The sequence below is a fragment of the Apostichopus japonicus genome, chromosome 14, assembly GCF_037975245.1.
Source record: "Apostichopus japonicus isolate 1M-3 chromosome 14, ASM3797524v1, whole genome shotgun sequence".
Taxonomy (NCBI): domain Eukaryota; kingdom Metazoa; phylum Echinodermata; class Holothuroidea; order Aspidochirotida; family Stichopodidae; genus Apostichopus; species Apostichopus japonicus.
The window spans coordinates 15,932,862-15,959,039 of NC_092574.1; the positions used below are offsets into that span (position 1 = coordinate 15,932,862).

Consider the following 26,178-nt stretch of genomic DNA (forward strand, 5'->3'; position numbering starts at 1 on the left):
GTGGGTAGGGGTGCACTGTATTAAAAATCAGTTGCTTTAATTGTAGCGAATTCAGTTGAATGAGTCTTCCTGTGTTGATCGTCAGGGTAATTATCTGTTGGCACCAGACAGAGGCTTTGGAAGAGGATTCAATCTGGGTACCCTAATTTTACTTTGTTACAACATCACAGTTGGACAGCCAAGTATTGGGTAAAAGACTTAAAGTATGAAATGGCATTTAGCCATTAGACCAGCTTAGAAAAGTGGTCAAGAATGTGTTTCGGCATGCTTCAGCCAAGTTCTCCATTGGTCAAGTCAGACCAGCACTTTTCTTTCGCTTTTCATTTACTTTTGGGCCATTCGTTTCGCCAACCGAAATTTCATTATTTTCTTAATTAAGAAATAACTAAAATGGTAGAGTGCATTTGGCCGCCAAAAACCCAAGTACAGTAGTGGATGGTAGATAAAATTATCGCCATTGACAGAAGGTAGCAATAGGCACTTTCAATGCACGAACGGGTCCGATTTATGTACGCTAGCACCGCAAATACATGAAATCGGCTGTACTGGTCACCTTGAGAATTATCATTTGTACAGACAAAATTTCGCAAATCAGGTACCTATAGATACTATAAGCACACAGGGTATAGCGACGGTGTCTGAGACTAACATATGTTGCCAATTTCTTCCCTTTATTATCTTCGTCTGTACCACAAAAGTTGGAGTTTTGGTAAAATGTTCATATCATCGATTGCAGTAATGATAATGTTGGGAATGAGCTACTCATCTGGTGATAATAACAGTGCAATCGTTCTTTTCGTTGTGAACGGAAACGTTTCAGTGCCTAATGTTACGTTCACAGAATGGTTACCTTTAACAAAGATACTGGTTGATGGTGGAGATTTTCAAGGATTCTTAAAGTAAATTATGTAAACCTGTTTGAATCGTTCTGCTTTGTAAGCTTCCCATCCCTTAACTAGGTAACCTAAGTTTTAGACCATAGTCTTAATAACAAGGATATGAATTGATCACATCTAGTGGGCTTAGGCTCAGTTTAAGTTAAGCCTACAGTAAGTTAGGCCATGGGAATTAAAGTCAAGAACAATGTTTTGTGAAATGGCCAAATGATTTTTTTTTCATTATTTATCATTTCTTCTAAAATTAGTTACAGTCTTTCGTGATGTCATTGCAATGTATCAGTCTTTATGTATTTGCTGCTACTGATAAAGTTGTCAATTTGGGGCAGATTATGGAACTGGGGGGAGGGAGAAATGGGGGAAAAGCCATATCGCTGATATATATCAGCTTTTGGAGACTTGCAAATTTCTTCATGTGGCCCATTGTGGGTACTAACATATGTGGCAAATGCATCATACAGCCTTTTACTGCTGTTTGATTATTTGGAACTTACATTTGTTTTTCGTGAAAATTAAAAAAATAAATTGTAAATAATGAAAATTTTCAGCAGGAGTCTAATTTGGCACATGCCAGCGGTGGACTCAAATCTAAGACTTCCATTCCCACTGCCTACTTACAGTAGAATGGTATGAACTTTATACTCATTGCAAAATGTATTCAAACATTTTACAATACCATCTAACTTCTGCAATACCGTATGTTATTTACATGAACATCTTCACAATATGTTAAAGTATCTTAGCAACTAGTCACTGTGAGGATACCTGCCTTATGCAACAAGTAATTGGTGGGTGAAGTATGAACACTTTTCATTTGTTGAGATGGAAATTTTAAAAATGGGGATGCGGTGACTATTAAAGTGCATCACCACTCAGTATCTGTGCAATAAAATGTATTTATAGATCTGTATATGTAGAGAGTTCGTAATTATGTATCGTTATACTATAACTTCTTTGCGTCTACAGATGTGATGGATCCTTCAAGATATCCCTTCCTGCTGGGTCCTATGTCATCGGTGTTGCAAATCCTACTTACAAATTTAATGCTCAATTGGTTGAGGTCTCTACTGAAGGAAAGATCAGGGCACAAAGCATTAATTATCTTCAGCCTGACAATGTAACAGAAGTGGGATATCCTCTAATGTTTGAATCTGTGGGACGTAAAAGATACTTTCATGAAAGAGAAGAATTTACAGTCATCGATATCTTGAGGAGCAGAATGGTACTTGAGTTGTTTTATCCATTGTTAAAAATGACTAATAAATCTCACATATATTGTAACAGAAGCACACGTAATGCAGAATTTTTAGTAAAAGCCAAATCTTGTTTGTAAACATTGAAATGCAAAGGATTAATATTAATATCAGGGTTCGTACGGGTGCTTGAAAATGCTTGAATTTGATTGGTCAGTTTTCAAGGCCTTGAAAGTACTTGATTTCTTATATTTTTGGAAAATGTTATTGAAAAGTGCTTGAAATTTAACATGTTTAATGCAAAACATATTTTGTATGTAATTGTTACACAATAATTACCGTGGAATAGTCAAATTGTGACAAACAAAAACTTAAAAGAATGTCTTAGTTGTCTAAAAAATTACGAGGGAGGGTTGCGCACAATCACCGCAAACTTCTCGCACAGTCACTGGCAAATTACGGCCTCCACTAAGCAATTTCAGTACCAGCGACAATAACCAAAAATCCCCACAAATCTCCGACCACATGGTAGCCTAACTTCACACTGAGTCAACATGGAAATCTAACCTAGCCATCTGTTTATTCGCTCAGTTATGTCGCAAATAAAGAACAAAAATATCCATGAAAAACTTCAATCTTCGACCACATTTTAGCCTAACAATCACACTAAGTCAATGGGAAATGTAGCCTAACCATCGGTTTGGTTTGCCCCCCAAATAAACTTTGCGTAGCTTTGTTTACACACTTTCCTTGCTGCTATCGTCGCGCGCATGGTAGCCGAACACCACACATAGTCAATGGGAAAATCTAGCCTAAGCATCTCTTTATTTGCTGAAATTGTGACGCAGTTAGCTAGAACTAAAATATCCGTGAAATACTGCAACCTTCGACCACATGTTAGCCTAACAGCCACACTAAGTCAATGGGAAATGTAGACAACCATCGGTTTGCAAAAAAAAAAAAAAAAAATGCGTAGCTTTGTTTACAATTTCAATTTACTGAAAATCGGCAGTTGTTTGGATGGTATGTGCTACTGTATGTCTTAAAGAGGGAATGTTGTATTTTACGTACACCGTTGCTGTGGCGATGGATTGAAGGTTTTAACTTCGATTACTTTTCAGCAGTATAAAATGGTTTTGTATTTGGTGGTGATTTCATCCACACACGTTGTTTTCTATGTGTTTCTACATGTTTTCTATTTCAGTTGATGGGTTGTTGGTTTTTCGTTATATATTTGGTGTCTTGACGTTATTTGCTAAACGATCGCAAATTTTTGCGATTAAAATTTTAATGAATTTGCCTTAGGGTCGCAGCACTAGGAAGAGGGTAATTGTGCTTACTTTATCCTATTAAATGCTTACAACCATTTCCTTAAACAGCATGTTGAATTTTAGAAAAGAGCACCCCTAAACCTTAACAAAAAAAACCCTCGTAAATTCATTAAGAGGGTCGTTTTTAACTTTTCATTTTCCAAAATTGCCCCAAAGCCAAATCTTAATTTCTACCCTGGTTGTAACAACAGTCGATCAGACACGGACAGTCTATAGGCCGAGTGAAAATGCATTGCTGGACGTACACACGTGAGCTGTACAGTAGTAAACAATCTAAATCCTACCGACCTGAACGATAAATTATTTATCATTCTAGTTGGTAGGATTTATATTGTATATCATAAACAATACTGTTTGAATGCAGCGCACGTGTAGCGTCATTACAATTCGGATATATCACGTAAACACATGCATGCTGTGAACAATTTTGGTGGAAAATTTGGAAGGACTACCAAGTTTTTTGCAGGACTACCAAAATCTTTGAAACTGGTAGTCCCACGGAAAACCTTCTCAAATACCTGAAAATCCAACACTGATCATGTCTTTATATACCCAGCGTACACATTGCATTAAATATGTTTTATGCCTCAGTCTCACAGAATGTCTATTGTTAATGATAAGCATTTGCTTGAAAACATAAATTTGGTGCTTGAAAAGTGCTTGAATTTTGTTGTGAAAAAAGTGTACGAACCCTGAATATACAAGATGGGGGTAGAGGGGGTGAGAGATTGCTTTGTAAAAATCACTGGCAATTTTCAGTATCTTTTAGGTAAATACCACATCCTCATGTAGCAATTTGTATGGCAAATTTAGATATAGAAACTTTTCAAATTTTGTATTATTTTGTCAATCTGACACGCTGCAGAGATAATGATGTCCTCGTGACAATTGAGCTAATAAATATTTGTTACTCTCTGTAATATTTAAATAATTTATCCACAATAGAAATTATATTTCTACAAAAAGATTGTTTTTTAAATGTCTGAAGAAGATGATCACTTGCCATTAAGGGTTAAATGTATCTGAATGCAAACAGTAGATAGTTGTCAAGTTTGTGATGATTATAGTACAGGATTTCCAAGTTCACGATACCTACAAAATGATTCAAAATTTTAACCAGAAGTTTTTCTGTCTTTGTAATTCACTGAAGGTACTGATGATGTTTCTACCCATGGTCATTCTGTTCACTGCACTCAAGTTTTTGGATTTGGATGACCCAGAGGTCAAACAGGTTGGTCATTAAAAGAATTTTTTTTTTTTTAAACTTTAAATTGCTATATTTTCGACTTTTTTGGTTTGTCCTTGGATTGCATTGTGTTGAAACTTTACCTGGTTATTAGGGATGTGAAGTTAACAATATAATAATGACAGTGTATTCCTATTAGGATGTTAGCCAATTCTGTTGTAGAAAAGTATATGTAACTTTTGAGGAAAAAAATATCAGGAAATTGTTTTGTTTTTCGGGTGGGGGGAGGAGGATGGGGTAAAGGATGTGTACTCTGAATTAAACTACTGGAGTGTAGGCTATGTGTTGTAAATTGTGAACAATTGAAGAGAACAATCACATTTTTGACTTTTCTTTCTAACAGGATTTGAACTCTCTAAATCTGAAGGAACGTTTACCTGAATTGTCAGAGCTTATAGTGAAGCTCACTGGTAAGAAGCCTCTAGATGCTAAACAGAGAACGAAAGAAATAACTAAATCTCAAGGAGAGGTGTTGCTGGTACATGAAAATGCAACTACTTGATGGCATGAGAACACAAAGAGGTAAAGATGGAAGGCAGTATATTGAAATGGTGATGGCATATATACAGCTTTTACTATTGTCTCCTTTTCAAATTTGAAGGTGAGGGGAAGGTGAGGAGAGGGATGGGTCGATGAGTGGCATTCCTCTTGTTTGAGTACAGTGTAAAAATTTACAAAACCGTTGCCCTTTAAATTTAGTCAATTTAGTCTTTATGCAAAAAACAATACCATTCTGTAATAAGAGAGGAAAGGATTTTAGGAATGTTTCTTTGAGTTCAGTGACATAAGAACATTACATTAATATGATGCAATCGAAAGTGCAATAATACATGTGGTGCAAAATACGAGTCCTTCTACAGGTAAATAATATTTTTCACCATCAATCTTACATCTTTTAATTTTCCATTCTTTCATATTCTCATGATGGGAAAAGGATACCAGCAAAATTAGCAAAATGTGGATCTCCCCTCTCATGATGTATGATGCATAATTTGAATTGGTTCAATATTACTATTAAAAGCACCTATTACCTTTCAAAAGTAAATTTACCAAACATTTATGATGATAGTATATCTCATCAAGTAATGTTGTTATTGCCTTTCAAAGAAAAATACTACCATCGTTCACTGATACCTTATTTATATAATCTCTTGTTGTTTAATGAATCTTCCAGTCAATAATATTCCTGTTTTTCTTTGTTTTTGTTTTCTTTATTATTATTTTATATTTTTTGAATTGTTATGATTTTCCATGTTCATCTGACTTTAAAATTATAAAAAATATTTGTCAGTTTATCATAATTGTATCCGGTTATAACTTATTAAGTCATCAAATTTAGAATGTAGTATTCTGAGGCTGGAACTATTATGATTATCCATGTTCATCTGACTTTAAACTTATAAGAAATATTTGTCAGTTTGTCACAATTGTATTCGGTTATAACTTTTTAAGTCATCAAATTTAGTATTCTGAGGCTGGACTCATTGTTGGGTTATGTAGTTTTAAAATACCAGTATGTGGTCACAGCGTATTATCTAGTGTCACACAAACACATGCAACACAAAATATAATGTTCGGTTAAATATGCAGGCAAACTTTCTATTGTTGATGTAGTAAAATGTTACCATCTGATTGTACTATATTGGAGCAAGAATGTGCTACTTATTTATTTGATTATGCTAGAAAATCAAATAATGGTCACTTATGTTTGCATATATTCACATCTTAAAGGTCATCAGTATCGCCCTCGATTGCTAGAAAATCAAATAATGGTCACTTATGTTTGCATATTTACATCTTAAATGTCATTAGTATTGCCCCAAATATGCTAGAAAAATCAAATAATGGTCATTCATGTTCAAAATTCAACCATCATTTCATTGCTGACCTCAAAGCATTGGTTCCTCTCTTGGGAGTGCAATGGTGTACTGTAAGTTAGCACATGTATCTCTGTCTAGTAACAATTTTGGAGATACAGAGCATCCAGCAACATAGGTTTGAACAGTTCTAGCAATTAATTAAAGGTGTTTTGCAAGGATTTGATACTTTGTTGACCATTTCAGTATATCTAGCAACTTTTGTTTTATCTCACTATATATTCCCTTTAAAGTGAACTGGTTGACTGTTTAGAATTTCAGTAAGGTGCAGTAAATAAGAAATGTAACAACTTCTTCAATGTTATTTGATATATAGATAGAAGTATACAACGAAATTTAAAAGAGAGTTTAAACATGATTCTGGTCATTCCAATCTAACGCAATTTTTCTTAAAACATTTTTCAACTTTCCTGTGCCTTTCTAGTCATCTTCCAAAGTGCAATATACCCTCTACCTTCTAGTTTTCTTAGTTGTATAAGTTACGGATCTCACTTCAAGTGTTGACGAATTCTTTCCCGAATGACACATTGTTTCATGCTGTGTAGTTAACATACCAAGGGATGAAAAGACTGTCATTTGTACATGTGTAAAAATCTTTACAGTTCTTATGAAAATGTACAGTGGCCAACTTGCCATTCAGTTTGCTTGCTATCAAGTTTAAAACATTTTACTTAAAAAGTTTATGTATAAGGTACAATATATTGTTGTTCTATCTCACAAGGAGCAAATAACCAGCAAAAAATATTGTAAAAGGTTTACACAAACAGGTCACAAAAAAGATAAAATAATTTATATGGTTTTAGTTTGTTCTTTGGACAGCAGTGTTTGTTTAATATAAATTGTTTGAAGTCAAGATCACTTCGTTTCAAATTGATGAATATACAGCATGTCCGATGTAAGTCATCTTATTGTACCTGTAAAAGTGATAGTTTTTCAGATTTGTTTGCCACTTGTGTTGTGCATGAACTGTTTGGTAGTGTCTTATTATTGCCTTCTTTGAGCATATGGTCAAACTTTGTATTCTATAATCATACAGTATTAATGTAAATTTTTCTGTCTTTTCTGTTAACTTTGTCTACTTTATTTTGCTGATATCATGCATTTTGATATTTTTTCAAAACCATCAAAAATGAGAAATTAAAACTGAAAAATAGACTTGTAAATGAAAGTGGCTGTACTACCTTGTTAAGCACACAGTCCATTAAGTGAATCACCTCACTAATAGTCAAATACCACAAAAAAAAAAGGTCTCTGGACATCAGGAGTTTGAAGCCTCAAGCAGAATATTTGTAATGCCTTTGTCAATAACAAGTGGTGTTGGAATTCATAGTTAACATAACCTAGAGACGATTTATTTATTGTTTGGGTCTTATAAATATTGCAATTTGAAACGCAATGAATTAATAATTCTAGACTTCTGGTTATGCTTGTACAGAACAGTAACCATCACCATCTGTTTATCATTCGAGGCATTAAACAAATTTTAATCGTAAATGTTTTGAAAATCAAGTAGATCAAACCATATGATCTACCCTACAACTTTTTTATTTTTAAATGTTGTTACATATCAATATATAATTTATGTTTCAGGCCATCTTCTAATACTAATGTACCATTATACACTTCAATTTGTTTGTATTGGCTACTACCGCCTACCACTAGTGTTAAAGTACTTCCAAATTTTAATTTCATGTAAAACCAAATTCATCCTAGACTGTTAAGCTCTCAAAACGTGCAATATATTTTACAGCTGAATACAATAACAGGGATTGTGCAAAGATAAGAATTTGTATTTTTACTGGTGCTATTTATCTATCTCTCCTTTTTTTACTATAAATTTGCATGTGTGGCTTGCCTTATATATGGACATTGCATGAAAACAGTACTATACATATATATTATACTGGTATGATATAAAATACAGTAACATGTTTACTTCATTCTGAGTTCACTCTGTTTATTTCTCTCTGTTTCAGTAAACTAATAAATAATCAAAACAAATTGTAAATACAACTTTGCAGATATATATCATAAATTATATTCTTTTTTCCCTGATCACTCTTACTATCACCTGTTTTTTTTTAATTCTTCAACCTCATTTGTTGATGCCCCTCCCCCAACAAACACACTTCTCCTCCACAAGCCCTACCCCCACCCCCCCATTTAAAATGTTCAATCATTCTTGAGAACTTTAGTAATCATAGTTGTCGCTACATTTAAACAACTTGCAACTACTAAAATCTTAAATAATAAAATACTCTTCTCTTTTAAAAATAATTGTGAATAATTATTCATACTGTACTTCAAAATTCATATTAAACATTTTCTTGTGCAATGGAAGAATAACAGTAGTTTAGATCAATTACTTCTTTAGTAAATAAATAGAATAATTGACTTTTAAAATTTCTATATCTCTATTCTGAAATAGAACTTTGTCCAAAAACATTTAAAATACACTTCACTTTACCACGTAAAAATTCTAAATTTTCAAAACAGAAAAGAAGATAGTAGGATAGATAATTAAATTACTCATATTATTTGCAAATACCACCCTCCTAATTTTATGAACGTTATATGACTCGAGGGCGGTTGTCATTACAGTCCTCTCGTTTAATCCTCCGAAATAAATGGAGAAAGCATCCCCCCTGCTGGAGTATCATCAGTGGGGTTGCAGAACAGTTTCAGTTGGCGCTGGAATTGTCTCATGTAAAGGTCGTGCTGCAATTAGACAAATCAGAGCATTGAGTTTTAATTGCAAGTTTTTCATTTCTACTTTGGTTTATTTTCAAGATGGGGGATTTAAATCTCATTTGCAATACAAGGTACACGAAACTTCCATATATAAACCCCCAAAAAAAGGTGACATAAATGATGGAAACAAACAATATAGTACACCTGTTTAAGGAAGCAATATCAAGCTGAAAAAGTAAACTTCAAGAAAACAATTAATAGTGAAGTAAAACCTATGTACATGCAGTCTTCCTTTACAGCATTTAAGGGTTAAATATGCAAATTTGCCAAATATCTTACCTCTGGTCCACAATGTGCACTCAGTTTGTCATCTTTTAAGTGAGGCTGATGATGGACATTCAGGAAACTTGGTCCTATGAATTAGGGAAAATGTAGGAAATGGGTTTGTCTTTTTGTAGAAAAACTTGTAGTAATATGCCATATTGATCATTTATGTATTATTAAGCTTATTAAGGATATTTTTTTTTAATTCTTATTTATATTGCATTCAATTTAAGAGAGTACTGTACAGACTTAATGATATGATATTATTTAAGCTATAGAATAACATTTCATAGTTTGCAGAGTGGACTCAAGGGCCAATTGATTCAATGGAATATTTAAATCTATGCACAAAAGGAAACAAAGCAGAACTTTTACAATGCGGTAGGAATGTAAAGCCTTCACACAGTTTGTAAATAACTATATAAGCATTAGTCAATGAACTGTCCTGGCCAACAATAACTCCCTATAAATCACTTACTTCTGATTTAGAAAAGTAAACATGTAAGTAGCACTTTTATAATAGATTAATATTATTTACTCTACTTACAATTAATGTCCTAACTATGCTTCATCCAAACCCTCCCCCACCCTCCCTCCTAAAACCAACAGATCAGTTACACTTAGCTAGTAGCTGACTTTTAGAGAAGTAAACATGTATGAAGTGTACCTACTTTTAATTGAACTGACAATGCTTATTCTGCTTAACATAATTGTTCCAACCTTGCCATCTCCCCACCACAGCCCTCCCCTCCCTCAGCCCCCCTCCAAAAAAGAGGGCCAATTCATTAAGTTAAATGTAGCCAACAGAACTTGATGTTCATTCTTGCAATAACTGTGGCATTTGAAAATCACGTTCTCTTTTAATTTTTGACATTTCTAAGTTCTGTGCATTTAAATTTTACATTGTAATAATGTAATGGAAATTAAAGTAAGTTGAATTGACCAGTAGCATATAAGTGGTGTACTAGCTACTGGAATACTACATTTAGTAGTTGCAGATTTAATTTACTCCCGGCTGATGCTTTAAGTGCCTCATATAAAGGTTAATACTATACTGACTGTACTGCATAGCATAGCAGTGCAATACACATGAACTTGTTACCAAATCTTGCAGACAGACATTCTTCAAATATGTGAACAGCCATAACTGCGTCCTCTTCTACCACTTCTTCATGAAGACTTAGTTTAGCGTGTGCTACAGCCAATGAACTCCTGTAGGTTGAATCAAATTTATTTAGTATATTCAATCGAGTGTAAATATGTCCAAGGTTACAAAGGAAAGGGACATTTATTCATTTTGTTTACATGTTCTCACATAGTTTTTATTTCTGTATACCATGTTAGATGAAAGATAAATTCTATCTGCAGACATAAATCAATTCTCTTACAGTGTTTGTAAGGTTGTTAATGGAAATACCTTCTTATCAAACTTCCCTCAAAATTATACAAACAAAATTTTTCATGAACTTTTTATTTCTGTACCCCATGTTAGATGAAAGATAAATTATATCTGCAGACATAAATAAGTTCTCTTACAGTGTTTGTAAGGTTGTTAATGGAAATTGCCTTCTTTTCAAACTTCCTTCATATATTTTACGACTTGTCACAAAGTATCCTTTGAGTAGAGTCTCTGCCTCAGATGAGAATGAAACCTTCCTTCTTGCTACTGTCAAAAGAAACTGTGGACAGAAAAATCAGTGAATAAATAATAATCTTAATGCTACTGAAATACGGAAATTTACATGACATGCAAGTTTGTCTAACGATTCCTGTTGTGGGGGCTATTTGCATGTAATTTGCATAACAGATTTGCAATATATTCAAGTATAATTCGTTAAGTATTGATTCCCGAGGTACTGAATGGGTGTCATTGTGTCGGTCAGCATTCAACTGTTCCAATGTTTGGAGAGCAATGATAATGAACAAGACATGTCATTTCTAAATATGCAAATTTAAAAAGGCCGGTAATTTTTGGTGTCTTAAATTTTAGTGTCGTAAAAAAAGTGACTTAAAAATGACATATGTTATATGTTAGTGAAATTACCTGTTGGAGATCTTCAAATGTGACTGATTCTGTAAGATGACTGTATGGGTTGATTGCCTTCACTAATAGATCCTGGCAGAGCTTAACTTGGACAACGTCTTCAACTGAAGAGCAATGGCTATCACAATTCACCACAAGTCCAAAGGAACTATGGTGCCAATTTTTTAGGTGAGAGGAGGGAGGGGAGAGGGGAGAAAATTAAATTTACAGCTTATGCAAAATTAAATTAACATAGATTGTCCTTCCATGAACATATCTTTATGAACAGAGTCTTAGAGATTTATAGTATATTTCGGGCCTGATCCGGACCATTGCACAAAGTAAACAAACTTTACACTTACATTTAAATTAACCATAGAGATGGTATGTTTCATTTTATGTCAGTCTACTATGTGTATTAATCTACCACATTAAAAGTCCAAAACCAAGTTGTCACTCTATGGATTTATATCAACCTGGGACTAATATTTATTGTAGGTCTACATGACAGACCTACATGGCTGATGCAAGTAAAACACAAAATGAAGTTTTCATAAATCTGTGCATGTATCATATGTAATTTATTATCTATAAACTTTAACAATTTTTTCCTTCTTCCGAGTTCTATTGCCCACTTGCGTATTTCTTATTAAAGTATGGCGGAAGTTGCAGTCACTTTGATTCCCCAGTTGTGATTATCCACCCATCTTGGATCTGTTATCACAGATCCTTGAAGAATTACATTCAAAAAGTTGAAAAAAGTCTTCGAAATTGTAATGTGCTAGTTGCTTGTATTGTTTAATATATTTAATACTGCCTAATTTGCCACAAAGATGAGCCAAGCTAAGTATACACAGTACATTACATCCTAATTGGCTTTAAAAATGACAGCCTGCTGATGCAACAATGACAGCAATCCACTTACCCTAAAATATGGTCACTAGTCGAATCTTTCTTATTCTGCAGTGAAGATTAAGAAAGAAAAGTTCATATAAGTTAGAATGATCTTATAAAAAGAAATTAAAAAAGACAGCAGAACTTTTCGGATCAATTATACAAAGTCCATCCAGTAAAGATGCTATGATGTTGCCTTTACCAGATCCATGCGTAATTATCAAAATAAATATATCAACAATGTATTTTTTTTTAATTGTTATGGGTTGCTCAAGAAGCGTTAACAAGCAGAATGCTCTAAAAGTGATGCACTTTACGATTCACAGGATGTCACAATGAAGAGCCATAGCCAGCTATTTAGCGACACAAAAACTGCGGGATATGCCAAAATAGTCACAAAAATGAAAAGGATTTTTAGGCATGTTTTGACAGTTTTGGAATATTTATTTGCATTTGAATTACCTTTAATTAATAAAATGATAAGTCACTTTTCTTCAGTTTATATTACCTTTAATTTGGGCTCATTGTTAGCTTAATTAATTGAGATGGAACCAATTTTTTAAATGTAAACATATCTGACACAAAGCTGCATTTAGCATCAATGATCTGCATTCTAAGGAAAATTCGGATAACACTGGAAGTATAGTGAGCAACTTTTTTATTTACTTGGTGAGCCCATAAAGTGCTTCTTACTACAAATTGCTCAAAGTTATTATTAGATTAAGCCTAATTAAGCATCAAATAAGATGGAAACGATATAAATGTAAACATATCGGACACAAGCTGCATTTAGCATCCATGATCTGCAGTCCAAGGCAAATTAGGTTAATATTGGAGGTATAATGTACAACTTTTTTTAATTTACCTGGTGAGCCCATAAAGTGCTTCCTACTACAAATTGCTCAAAGTTTTTATTAGATTCATTTCCCTTCTTGGACACTTCCACTTGCAGACATTTTTCTTGAAGAACTGACAATATGAAAATAACTGATAAAAGTGAAACGACTGATTATGATCATAGAGATGTTAAACTTTTCACAGTTTTTAATGCAGTAGCTTTATATATCTAATGCTTTAAAATTTGATCTCAGAGATATGGTAACACTGAGACAGAACACACAAGTAACTAAAGCACATATCACGATAACTTGCATGATCTCCACCGAGAAAGCCTAAACTTAACTCTTGAATCATCCTAATTCACCAACTGAGACCCGGCAATGCAACTTCAGTGTACAGATAATTGCACTTATGCAGGTAGACTGGAAATATTTAGAAAAGCAGTATAGTAAATAAGTTTTTTTTTATTAAAGTAATACTGCAGTGCTACCTGTAAGAGCAATCCTAATAATTGGTACACACTGAGTAATTAGTTTCACATCAGCAGAAAAAGTTGAGTAACAAGATACAAATTGTTTACCTTTAGATATTCTTTCCTGCATGTTTTTCCCTTTGAAACTGATATCTCCCAGCAAACAAACACCATCACCAGCCAGGAGTACTGCACCACCTTCAATAGAGAATTGATCAAAATCAACCATTTTATTGATCTTATTACATTTGAATGTTAATTTCATGTTGTAATGTTTCATTCAAGCCGGTAAACACCTTTTTGTTTTAGTAATTTATAAAACATAATGCTGCTGTTATCAAATTTGATCAGACTATTAAAATTAAGTGTATGGATGCAAAGGACATTATGAGAAATCTGAACAATGGCAATTTTGGCAAATTATGACTGGTACGGGAATAATCTGGGGTTCTAACTTTACAGCAAAGGAAAACTGATATAGGGCAGTGTACTGTGAAGAAACAAAGTTGGCAATGCATCACTGTTCTTCTTAGTCTGTACAGCTAAAAGAAAAAAACTCGTCTTTGCAACATTTAAATGAATGTCTGAAAACTTCCAGCCAAAAGTGAGTAGTAGTTCTTTGTTTTGACCGATTGTGGTCAGTTTAACAAAAATCAAATAAATGTAGACATATATGTACAATTCAGTACATGTGCTACTAAAACTTACCATCAATTATGGAACCGAACTGAGATTCTCTAACAGATGGAAACAGAGGATGAACATTACCATGGAAACAAGATGAAAGAAATTTTGCGCCATATTGGAATAATCTATCAATTAGTCTGTCTTCTCTACCTACTGCCAGAATATCCAATCTGGAATTTACCTAAGTGAAAATAAGATAAAGAAGAAGGTTAAAAAAACAAAATACACTAAGCAATGATGTGCCATGGTGAAACGTAGCTACATAATATGATACTTGAGAGCAAATGGATGGAAACATGAATGTCTAGTATTTGCGCAAAAGCACAGTAGATGTCATGAATTAAGTCACTGGGTGATAGTATATTAAAAATTAACCTGGGAAGACTAATATCCTCAGTTTGATTGAATTCTTTTATCTGGTAAAATTTAGCAACTTTCATATGCTAATTAACAAACTTGTCCAAGCAAAATTTTTACTTTTCAAGTGCTTCCATTTTTTTTTTTTTTGTGGAAATTTATTGGTTTTCCAGGGTCACTGAGATATTGCTTCTTCCATTTCTTACAGGATTGTTGTAACTTAAAGAGCTGTTGTAAGATATTATTATTATTAGTAAATTCTTGTTATTATGTAAGTACATGCTATTATTTTACAACTATCACATAAATCAGCATAGTTTATTATCAACTAAGTAACTCTTCTAAACCATTTCAGATACCAGATTATCTCGCATGGAATAAACTAAAAGGGGTATCAACACTTAGAACATTTAGAATGACAGTTATTGGCAAAATACCAAACTTATAGTAGACAGACATAGCAATAAAAAGAGAAAATGTTTGGTTCTAAAATACCTTGTTGGACACTCCTGTCTGAACTAAGCTTAACATGATGCACATCTTCAAGAGATGAAATGTTCCCTTAGGTGTGATCTCAGATGCAAAGATGAAGGCCAGTCGGCTGCTGAGGCGCCAAGGGGAACTTGAGATTTCTATCACGTAAAAAAATACAACATTTTATGCATGTTAATATATGACACGTGTAATACAAGCTAATTCATTATTACTTTTAATTTCAAGAGTATACCCCTTTTAATGAGTAAAATCAAGATCTTGGAAAACCTCTTTAACAAATTTTAAATTAGCAAATGAATTTGTAAGAAAGGTAAAGTAGGTGGGGCTTATGGGGAGAAGCATTGAAGTTTGGAAAGACCAGGTGCCACATAGGGTTAAATAAATTATAAACTTACCAATATGATACCTGCTGATACTCTCTGGTATGCATCCTTGTGTCAGTTGTGTGGGTACTTCAGTAAATGGAGTCACACTACTGGCCTGAAAGAAAAGAATCAACATTGAGTCACTCCAAGATTAATGTATGTCGTCCAGTTACAGAGTTGTTTGTCAATTGACAATTCTTAATCATGGAGGTTAAATATGAATGTAAGAGACTGACTTCGGTCAGCTTGCGGATTTGATAAGCCAATGAGGGTTCTTCCCGAGTTCCTGCTTGCAGGAGGACCTTAAATACATACATACATACATCTTATCTGGAGAGTATAATGATTACTATACATTTCAAAGGTTGACTGGAATATCAAGAGTTTTAACAAGTACTCCTATGTATGGTTCAATCAATTGATATGGTCTGCCCCCCTCCTCCCCCTACCCCTCTATGCCACCCCTTAATTTTCTGACATGAGTGCAAGAAATCAACTTGAAAACGTGGGACAACTAACATTTTTTTTCAGCTAACTTTTTGTTTTAACTATTTTGTACAAGCTAGTCCGATAAAGGTGTGCAGCATGCTTCAATGTTGAAGACAGAAATTTGAATTTTTTTGTTTTTAGTGCATCCTGTTTGTTCTCAGTGAAGTTTTTGTGATTGCTTTCATGGTTAACAATCAAAGTAAAACACTTTTCTAATTAAAACGGTCAGTAAAGAGTACATGTGCATATCCATTGCTCTTTCTTAGCACAGAAAATTAAGAATCCACAAATTACCTCAAAGGTAACTCGGACTTGGTTTTCCTTGTAGAAAGCAGCTTCTGGTATGCCAACCACTGAGTATTGGCTCCCAATCTTTATATCAGATATAAGTTCATCTGAAGGAAATAAAATGACATTTCCTCACATTTTATGCAGACCTAATTCTCAAGTCCCTATAAGTGTAACAGCAAATAGACAATACAAACAAATCTAAAACACTATAGTCATCTTTTATCATGGACACTGGTAAAACATTACACAATGATACAGGCAAAACCAGAAAGAGTAAATGTGTTCAGTGTACTTCTTTTACATCTTAGTAAATCACTATTGGAATTTTTTTCTGGTGTAAACTAATATTACCTTGATAAACTAGACATTCTTTCATCAATGCAACGTACACTTATCTAGCGTCATACTTTCGTTGTGTTACATCTTGTACTTTTCATTCGACTGCCAAGTATTGTTGACGAAGGTCCCAGGGGGAATGAGGTTCCAAGCTATTTTCTAAAACATTACTCATTATTTGTCCATTATGAGTCATATCTTTTCTCTCTGATTTTCTCTTTTTTTTAGGGGAGAGGGGAGAAAATTAAATTTATAGCTTATGAGAAATGAAACTGACATATATATATATATATATATATATATATATATATATATATATATATATATATGTGTGTATCGTATGTATAATTTGTACCAGATAAATCAATCTCAACCTACCTCTCAAGATGATGTTGAAGCTTTGTCGAAGCTTTAGGCCCTCACTTGCAACACAGATGTTAACCATCTGTATAACAACCTTCTCTGTACCGAGACAGGAATTGAAAAAGATAAATTATAATATAGAATTTCCCCTTTTGCATCATGATTCTATGCAGAGTAATATTCTGTAAGAAGAATTTTTAATTGCTCATACCATTTTCAGCCAAGAAAATATACATTCATATTTGATATATATATGCTGTAATTTATGAAGTGTTTTCTGCACTGGAAATGGGATATGAAAAAATACAAGATTGTAAAAACTAGATGTAATTACCTCCCAAAACTCTGGCATGTACATCCTCCTGAAGAACTCTTCCACAGTAAGCACATGGAAAGTCACGTCTAAACAGAGGAGTTTAAACAATATGTTTTCATGACATGAATATTTTTTTTTGGGGGGGGGGGGCGTTAATAGATTTCTTCAAAAGTGAAGGGTCGGTTGTTCCAGTCAGAAGTAGCCTTAATGCATACAATATGTTCCTCAGTTAATCATCTTTCCAATTAATGTGATATACAACTAATTACAAAGGCTTCATTCCAAAGAGTTTTATATGCACATAATTAACAAGGCTGGTGTTATAAATACCTTAGTACTCAGAAACATTCATCAACATATATCTCAATGGATTAATTAATAAGCATAAATGACAACTAAATAATTATTAAAATATTCAGAGAAACCTTAATAAATGTTTTAACATAGCATATCCTAGATTAACAAAAAAAACCATTTTTGAAACCTGATAACTTGTGATTCTGGAGAACCTCTATTGTATAATCTTATGAAGTCATTTCCCTGAGATCCTTTGCAATCTTTATCCTGGCAGCAATACCTTGTTGATTTTCTACAGGAAAGCAAAAGTAAACAAATAAAACCCTGCTACACTACATTACTCTATGAGTTTGTGTCATTAATAGTCATTAATTGTTGTTATATTGTGCACCATTTCATGATATATGTTCTTCACATTGGAGATAAAAGGTATAATGAACCAAGGCCACAGATGGCGATGCAAGTTCTCTGTTTCTGTCCATATATAATGTCCATGATGTACTTGCACATATAGTTTGGCATGAATGAAAAAAACTTTGCAACCAAGATAATATTTAGTTACTTTAAAATACATCAAACTCATACAAACAAGAACCTATCTATCAATGAACTTCTGTAAGAAATTTTTTTCCTCCGGCAGGCCTAGAATTTCAATTTTAAATACTTGCTTCAATATTAAATGCAGGTGCATTAAATCTATGTGCTAATATCTAGGAGTACATGATTGTCATGTACAGGGAATGTGTATACTCACGAGTATTCCTGAGGAGGGCTTTTGGAACAAACAAATCCATGGAATGTGTAGTACCTGCTCTCAAAGTTACATTCATGTAACTGTTTAAAGAATATTTTGTAACTGTAAGAAGAGGGTAAAGGTTTCTTTAATTGATAGCAAAATGGGTATCATATTTGTGACGATTAGACCATCTTTGGGGATAGATAGATACACACTGTAGATGATTTCTTGGTGGAAAGGGAAATACACATTATTTTAGAAATAAGGTACAACCAACCACTCTGAATGTGACACTAGTATCAGTCTGATATTCTTTAATATACCTGCCTTTGTCTGTGTCTTTATAACCAAAGGTCTTTGTAATTCAAAGGTTCTCTGAATCTATGTACTGTTACACTATTTTTTCACATCTGTTCAAACAAGGGGCAGGGGGGGGATTTGAGTGTATTTTAAGTTAAACCATCAGTTTAGTTTAGCATATCTAACAATAATTGTATGTTCTGTTACTTCATGTAATCCCATTAACTCCAATATTAGTGTTTTGTATAAAGTGTAAGTTAAAGTATCAGAGAAACTGTTAACAGATAATTATCTAGTCTTTTGATGATATTTTAATGTTCAAGGGTTCCTGTTTTTTCTTTTATTTATTTAAGGTATTTAATTTAAGCACTGAGAGAAAGAATAATATATATACATGATCACACTCTACTGCTTACCATGAGAGGGATGGAAGATTGGAGACTCTCAGGGAAACTTGTATCTGTGATAAACTGCATCTGTCAGGTAGATGTTGTAAACACCTCAAAGTTGTATAAATAACCTTCAAGAAATAGAAAATTAAAAGAAAAATATGAAATAAAAGAAAATATTTTACATAAAACAAATACTATAAAAAAGGATCAATTGAAAATTTAGTATGCACAAAATAGGATGTAATATCTCTGACAAAAAACACTAATGGAAACAAACAGGCTGGGTACATAATAGGTAACTGTCAGTGGAAGAAAGCTTCATCCATGTGCCAAGAAATTATTATCATGATATCCTTAATAATATGTCATTTTTTCCCCTAAAATCACATACGCATGCATGCATTATACTTGTAGGAAATATATAAACTAAAGATAATACAAACTAGTTTTACATACCTCTTGGAATAGTCTCTGGGCTTTGTCAGGATCATGAAGAATGACACTGGTGAGTGAAGCTGATGAGAGAAAGCAGAAAATAAATACAAATTATTTACAATTGTTTATTTCCTTTCAAATTTAACCACCTTTCCCAAAATGAGATCTGTAACACTTTACCAGAGTGATTTTTTGTTTTTAATGTTAAAACTGATTTTCAACGATTGTCAAATGGTATTGAAAGACCAAGTGTGGGTGAATGGAGAACAATTAGGAGAGAGAGGGTGGGGTTGCATTTATCAATGATTACAAAATATGAAATTCACCTTGTTACAAGTCCTACTTATTGGTACATAGCCAGTACCATGGTGCTTAACCTTGCTACTTTACTACTTATCATTTTGTAAAGAAATATACAAGAGTAAAGTAATTCATCTTTAGTGGATATACTTTTGTTTATATGTAAACAGTTATGTATAGAATGTCTTTACACTTTTGATAGTAACTGAATATAGAGCATGTATCTGTTATCATAAATGCTATTCACAGGAAGACCTACAACTGACTACTAATTTTAATCTTAACAATAAAATATTGCTATACATTAAGTGCAAGGTATTTTCATAAATCAACTCACAACTGACATCTGTCAAATCACCAACATCAATATTTACTTCAAAGGAAAGCACCTGTCCTTTTTCCTGTTCAAAGAAGAGAACAATATATTTTTAACTCAAAGATAATTATTTAAATTATGTATACATAAAACACAAATAGAAGCACTCCTTTATAACTTAAAAGGTGATAGCAAAATGTAATGCATGTTCTGTGCTATTATAAGCAACAGTTATTAATGTGTTTAGCAAAAATGTGTTAAATTGGTGAAAAGACCTTTTAAGGCGCTGTACCTATTATGATGCATTTTTGAAAATTACATAATTTTAATTTTTCATATTAACATAATGTCTACAGTCTTCACGTATGTGCTAGCTTGTGTTGTGCTTGTGTTAATGTGAATCTGCACAGCTAGCTTCAAACTATCACTACCAGTAACGTTTTTCATGTTGGCTACCTTACATCAGCTTATTGTTGATTATATTTGTTCAAAGGAAGACTGAAAAGAATTTCAAAATTACACTTTCTATACCTTTGTTATTGTACTTGTTATATTTATATGATTTTTTTAATATATTTGTATCATAATTGTATAGATCTATGACTGATCTGAGGTCATTCCCTTTTCTTTAGGACTGTGCAAGTCACTATTAGCAAAGAAACTTCTAAGAAATTTATACACAATTTCATCGATAACTTTGGCAAAATATTATATTACAAACTTCTATTGTGCCCCATGCTTACCTCTGTTTGAGAAAAAATTTGTTTGCACTTTTGGAGAATACGGGAAACTTGCTCTGTTTTGTCCAAGTATTTTAGAACATCTTCTTTTAATGTCAGCTCAAAATCATCATCTTCATCCATGGAAGCAAACTGTTTACTATGTTCAGATAAAAATGTGGGAGATAGAATAGGATAGAACATTGAATGTCTGTTTGAGAAGTCAGTTTATTCATTGTCTGTTTGGATTGCTAACTTGCCTAGGCTAGGCCATATAGCTGAATGAAACAAATGTTTTCTAAAGGAAATGTATTTCTTGACAGACTTTTCTTAGTGTCCTGTAAGTTACTACGAACTTTCTTAAATTACCTCAGCTAGGCCTAGTACAAGTACAATACACCAATGCATACACTTCAACATGTTTCACATATCCTACTCCTAGGCCTAGCCAAGACTATCATTATCAAATTTCTCAGATGCAAGAAAAGCTTCAAATGTAAGTTGTCAAGTTTAGCTAATGTTACCAGGTCCAGTCCTAATTCAACAAGCGTTACTAACTTAGTAATTGCAACGTTAGGATATGTAATGTTTCTAAGTAGGCTAGGCCTACTGCAGTGTAGGCCAATGAGTAGGAGTAGGATATTATTACTAGCATGATGTAAAGTTAGGCTTCTAACTTACTGTCTACACTAACCCGATGGCACTATACCAAAGGTGAATTATCTTTGACTACTATTACTTACAAACTTTGCAGTATAGATAGGCAGTAACGTTGGCCAATATAATATGCTATGCTCTCTGCACTCTCTTATATTGACGTAGGACAACGTCAGAAGGCCCACAGAAATCCAGTGTTTCCCTGGATGTCATACGCATGCGTTATTAATGCGTCTTGTTGTCAATGGTGGGCTATTGAGCAGATAACATCCATAGTAAAACGGCAGTTTCCACTTACACAGGGGAGATGATTTCTCTAGAAATTGTTGGTATTTTCATATACGGTAATTAATACAATATGTATGACTATGAGGGAATTGGTAGTTTTGGTATATAGAATCACCGAAATTAACACATGTATTAATTTCTGTGTGGAATACGGGCGTAAAGGCCAGACTGTCGATTTTAGGATATTTGCCTCCTTACACTTGACCCATGACGTCATTACTAGAGGAGGGACCAATAATATTTCTTTACACATATATACTATGTACACGCTGACACGGGTAGTGTTTCAAACCCATCCCAAAAGCGGTAAGTCCCCACTGCCCCTTGTTATTGTATCACCCTTTATGGTATCCCTACTGCACCACTTATGTAAACTAAGTTTCAGTTCAGTGTCCCAATGGGCGTAGTGACGTGGGCAACATTTTGTTTTTTACCATTATTGCACAATATCGTCGATAAAGTATAAAAATATCTCATCCCTTCTACATGATGAAGCGAAGAGTTAATAAAAAAGAGTTTTGTTTGCAGGTAATCGAACACTGATTCTTGATTTAATGTAAGTAATGGCAAATCGATGATAGATCAATCACGCATTGGCTCTCTTTGCAGTAAAAAATATAATAATATAATAATAATATAATATATAATAAATATATTAACTACGATGTTAGACCGAAAATCTATACCGGAAAGCAGCTCCCATTGCTTTTTTTTTTTTTTTTTTTTTTTTTTAATATCCCATAAAGGTTCTGTTATATAGACTGTTATATAAGGATATTTTCATAATGTTGGGCGGTCATGGTTCATAATTAATAATGATTTCGTTATTCCCAAAGATAAAAGAGTGACAACATTGATAGAATACTAAGAAGAAGTAAGTGAATATTCACTTGGAACCTCTAACTCACAACTTAGAAATCTAGACCTATATTAAAATATACAAGAAAGTACTGTCCCCGTGCAACTTTGAAAAATATACTTAGTTTAGTTGTGTAGGCATTTGGCTGCTGCTGCATTGTCAATGGTGTACAGTGCTGATCACCTCTAATTTTGTTATTACGGTTATCAGTTTATGCACTGTGTCACCCAGAGCGAACAGACTCACTTGTACGGTGTTAGAGAACTGTATCAATTACTCACTAATTAATGACATATTTTCACGGTGCGCTGGTTGGTGGAAAGTTTGAGCTACGTATGAATGGATCGGTTATAACAAGGTGGAGCTATGCCACAAAGACCTCCTTAGTTATATTATTCAGTTTACGAAGTCGTTAGCAAGAAATCTAAAGGTTGAAAATACGCCTTATTGTATGAGTTGTTTCGTGGAATGTCAATGTTGAACGCTATGTTAGTCATTTGGAAAGATATTTGCGATTACCGAGTGGACACTGCTGATTTCTGTACTAACGTAATCAACATGTGATGGAAACACAGCCTTCCTTTCACAGCAATTTTTCTGTGCTACCTTTCCCACGTGAACACCACTGATCTGTACACTAATATTGTACAGATCAGTGGTGAACACTGAAAACCGTGCAAAGAGGTATTGCGTAATGTTTTGATTATAGTTGGTGGCGCTATGCAAGAAGGAGTTTTGACCTGACCCGCGGGAATTTCCTAAATTTTGCACTCTTTACTCGGGTGACCGTCTACTGTCTGATTACGTCAAGCCCAACAGCGACTCGTAAGGTTCGGGCCTTTCAGAGACCCTGTGATTTGTGGTAGTTGCACTCCTTCAGGTAAACCTCAAATGCTTGGAGGAAAAGAGAGAAGGGTGTAACTGTTTGGAAACTGTCTGCAAGTTCGGCATAGGCTAGGTCTAAGCCTAGCTCCAAGCTCAGAAGTCAGATACAGTACCCTGTCCTGTATGTTAGTTAGACTAAGTCAATAATATATATGCCGAAGTGCATGGCTTACTGCCTGCTAACGATTACGACCAGAGGCCCTCCCATGGGCTGCTTTATCTGTATGACTAATCGGTACTGTTTCTGTTTTAGCGTTCACTTACAAATCAACTGATGACTGTTTAAAATTGTGCAATTTTAATGAATAATTAATTTACTTAATTGTGTAAAGTCTAGGATAGATTTCCATGTGCATTTAATCAAACTACCACCCCCCCCCCCCCCCAAGGATGTAGTGTTAAACAATGAGATTTCAAGAGCAAAATCCTGGATCTAGGCTTAAGTACCTGAAACGTGAAGATTTTACAATGTCAGGTAATTGAATTAAAACTCATTGTTTTTATGCAAAAAATATTGTTTCACCAATTGAAGTATTTTGCTTGTGGGATTTGGAGATCCCATGATGATACATGGAAACTGGGAGTCCCACAGTAATACCCTGAGAGTTGATTAGGAGAAAATCAGTTGTAACTTATGGTTCATTCATCCAGTAAGTTCACCCAGAATTGAAAGCCTGTTAAAGGCCTATGTTTTCTGCAGAGTTAAATAGCCTTCCAGATTGTTGCATTTAGCCTTTATAAAATTCTCATTATTTCTCATTACTGTAGCTTTGATCTATTGCATTCCACAGAAGTCTTGAAGAGAGCAGAAATGTCCGTCCTTGATAAACTGAGCATTCAGGGAATTCGTAGTTTTGGTCATGAAGATGCTGACAAACAGGTTGTTGAATTTTTCCAGCCATTGACCCTGATTGTCGGACAAAATGGTGCAGGCAAAACAGTGAGTCAACTCTCATTTTAAGTGCAGTGCATCCTATCAGTCTCACTAAAGGATTTAATGTCAAAGGGTTCTTTCCTTCTTGTTTTTCATGTGTGCACTTTTCTTTCATAACCCTTTATATATTGGTAACGACAAAATTCTAGTTTATTGATGCTCAGAAGAAGGAGCATTTAAGTATTTTAGAATAACCTTATTGAGCAACGTTTTTGCTAGAAAGTAAATGGTTTTCAATATTCATAGTAATGACACTTTTGACTCAATATTAAAGGAAACAATTTTACGACCGTCCAAACCTGCACAATATTTTCTCCGTAGAGTATTATTGAATGTTTGCGGTATGTCACATCCGGTGACCAGCCTCCTGGAGCAAAGAGTTGCTTTGTGCATGATCCAAAGGTAAGTTTAATACCAACTCTGTTCACTCTGTTGATATTATGTTGAGGTGAGTCATTTCTGTTGCACAGGATAGAAAAAGAAGAGACACTTTCATTTTAAGTTAAGTTCAATGAAGCATCTGTGGTATGTGGATAAGCTGAAGCTTTGATCAAGGAATGCTTGAAAATCCTAAGGACATATTTGGAGCATTTCTCTGATAGTTTTAGAATATCTTACTTACATATTCATACTTAATATGTGTTAGTGTGTGCCGTTGCAATGTGTTATACTGTACAGGTAAAGACTCAGTACTGCAGCCCTTTACAAAATTTCTGTACTGTACTGGGTTTTTTTTTCTCTCATTGCTTCGTAGTCTGTTACTCTAAAGCAGCATTTTCTGTAAAACTTGAAGAGTTTTCAATATTATAATCTTGTTTTTTTGTGTATGAATCAGCGTATTGCATGGGAATAATGTAAAGGAAAGTGGATACCAAAAAATTTGTTTGAATTTGAATGCAACAGTTAATTATTCATCAGTTACTAATCTATGGAGGAAGAATATTTAAGGGAGTGTCTTAGATTGATCAGCAATCATATTTTAATCAATAACGGTTATCTTTGGTAGAGATCTTGCTTTAATTGCATGATTATTATTTTATTGTTTTTAACCTTAGTGACATATTGTAAGCATAAACACATGCAGGTGGGTCATTAGACTGAAGTCAAAGGTCAAATGACTGAAGTTTAAGAACTGTTCATCAGTGAAAATGTTTCATCATTTTTCAAAGTTGAATCAGTGCTTTCTTTTTTTTACTCAACTCAACTGTAAGTACCAATCAAAGAAAAATGCACATGCAGGGCAGACTTTTCAGAAATCGGTTGTCTTGTATTTGAAAGGGACAAAATCTTTATCATATTATTGCAGGTGGCTCATGAGACCGAGGTCAAAGGTCAAGTGAAACTGAAATTCAAAGATAAACTTGGAGAGAATGTCGTTGTCACAAGAAATCTCATGGCTACGCAGAAGGTAAGATTTACTTCTAGCAGTTAGCTTATACTTATCACATATACTTGAATCATTCTTGTATGTGAAGTAACATTATAGAATGAAGTCCATGTAATACAAGCGAAAAGGAGTATGTTTCTCTGTAATGGGATATTCTTCTACCCAAAAAGTTTTAAAATACTTTTCC

At 33.8% G+C, this 26,178-nt stretch overlaps 3 protein-coding genes across 7 annotated transcripts in view; 2 read left to right on the plus strand and 1 right to left on the minus strand.

The window, feature by feature from the left end:
• The first annotated feature begins 59 nt into the window (after positions 1–59).
• On the plus strand, positions 60–8,483 carry LOC139980199 (endoplasmic reticulum membrane protein complex subunit 7-like). 2 transcript variants are annotated; one of them, XM_071991673.1, is made up of 4 exons: positions 60–595; positions 1,863–2,118; positions 4,571–4,651; positions 5,010–8,483. In XM_071991673.1, exons 1-4 carry the CDS (start codon positions 531–533, stop codon positions 5,166–5,168), a joined length of 561 nt encoding a protein of 186 aa, XP_071847774.1. In that variant the 5' UTR covers positions 60–530; the 3' UTR covers positions 5,169–8,483. The 2 variants fall into 2 exon arrangements, with proteins under 2 accessions (XP_071847774.1, XP_071847773.1); XM_071991672.1 differs by lacking the exon at positions 60–595 and adding an exon at positions 605–899.
• On the minus strand, positions 6,026–21,576 carry LOC139980198 (minichromosome maintenance domain-containing protein 2-like). The gene is made up of 21 exons (XM_071991671.1): positions 21,540–21,576; positions 21,006–21,141; positions 20,284–20,347; positions 19,668–19,726; positions 19,236–19,339; positions 18,538–18,639; positions 17,971–18,075; positions 17,505–17,572; positions 17,186–17,269; positions 16,475–16,575; positions 15,722–15,806; positions 15,327–15,463; positions 14,496–14,655; positions 13,896–13,985; positions 13,341–13,444; positions 12,507–12,541; positions 11,603–11,750; positions 11,095–11,237; positions 10,661–10,770; positions 9,574–9,647; positions 6,026–9,261 (listed from the first exon to the last, which is right to left on the minus strand). The coding sequence occupies exons 2-21, from the start codon at positions 21,123–21,125 to the stop codon at positions 9,154–9,156; spliced, it is 2,001 nt and encodes a 666-aa protein (XP_071847772.1). The 5' UTR covers positions 21,126–21,141; positions 21,540–21,576; the 3' UTR covers positions 6,026–9,153.
• Positions 21,577–23,507: 1,931 nt separating this feature from the next.
• LOC139979504 (DNA repair protein RAD50.L-like) overlaps positions 23,508–26,178 on the plus strand; it is a 31,123-nt gene continuing 28,452 nt past the window's right edge. For 2 of the 4 annotated variants that reach the window (XM_071990369.1, XM_071990372.1), the window contains exons 1-4: positions 23,508–23,665; positions 24,462–24,610; positions 24,926–25,006; positions 25,911–26,012. In XM_071990369.1, the coding sequence (XP_071846470.1) occupies positions 24,482–24,610; positions 24,926–25,006; positions 25,911–26,012 (312 nt within the window). In that variant the 5' untranslated portion in view covers positions 23,508–23,665; positions 24,462–24,481. Of the gene's footprint in view, positions 23,666–23,718; positions 23,906–24,430; positions 24,611–24,925; positions 25,007–25,910; positions 26,013–26,178 lie in introns of those variants that run through there. The other 2 variants (XM_071990371.1, XM_071990370.1) reach the window with 2 other exon arrangements.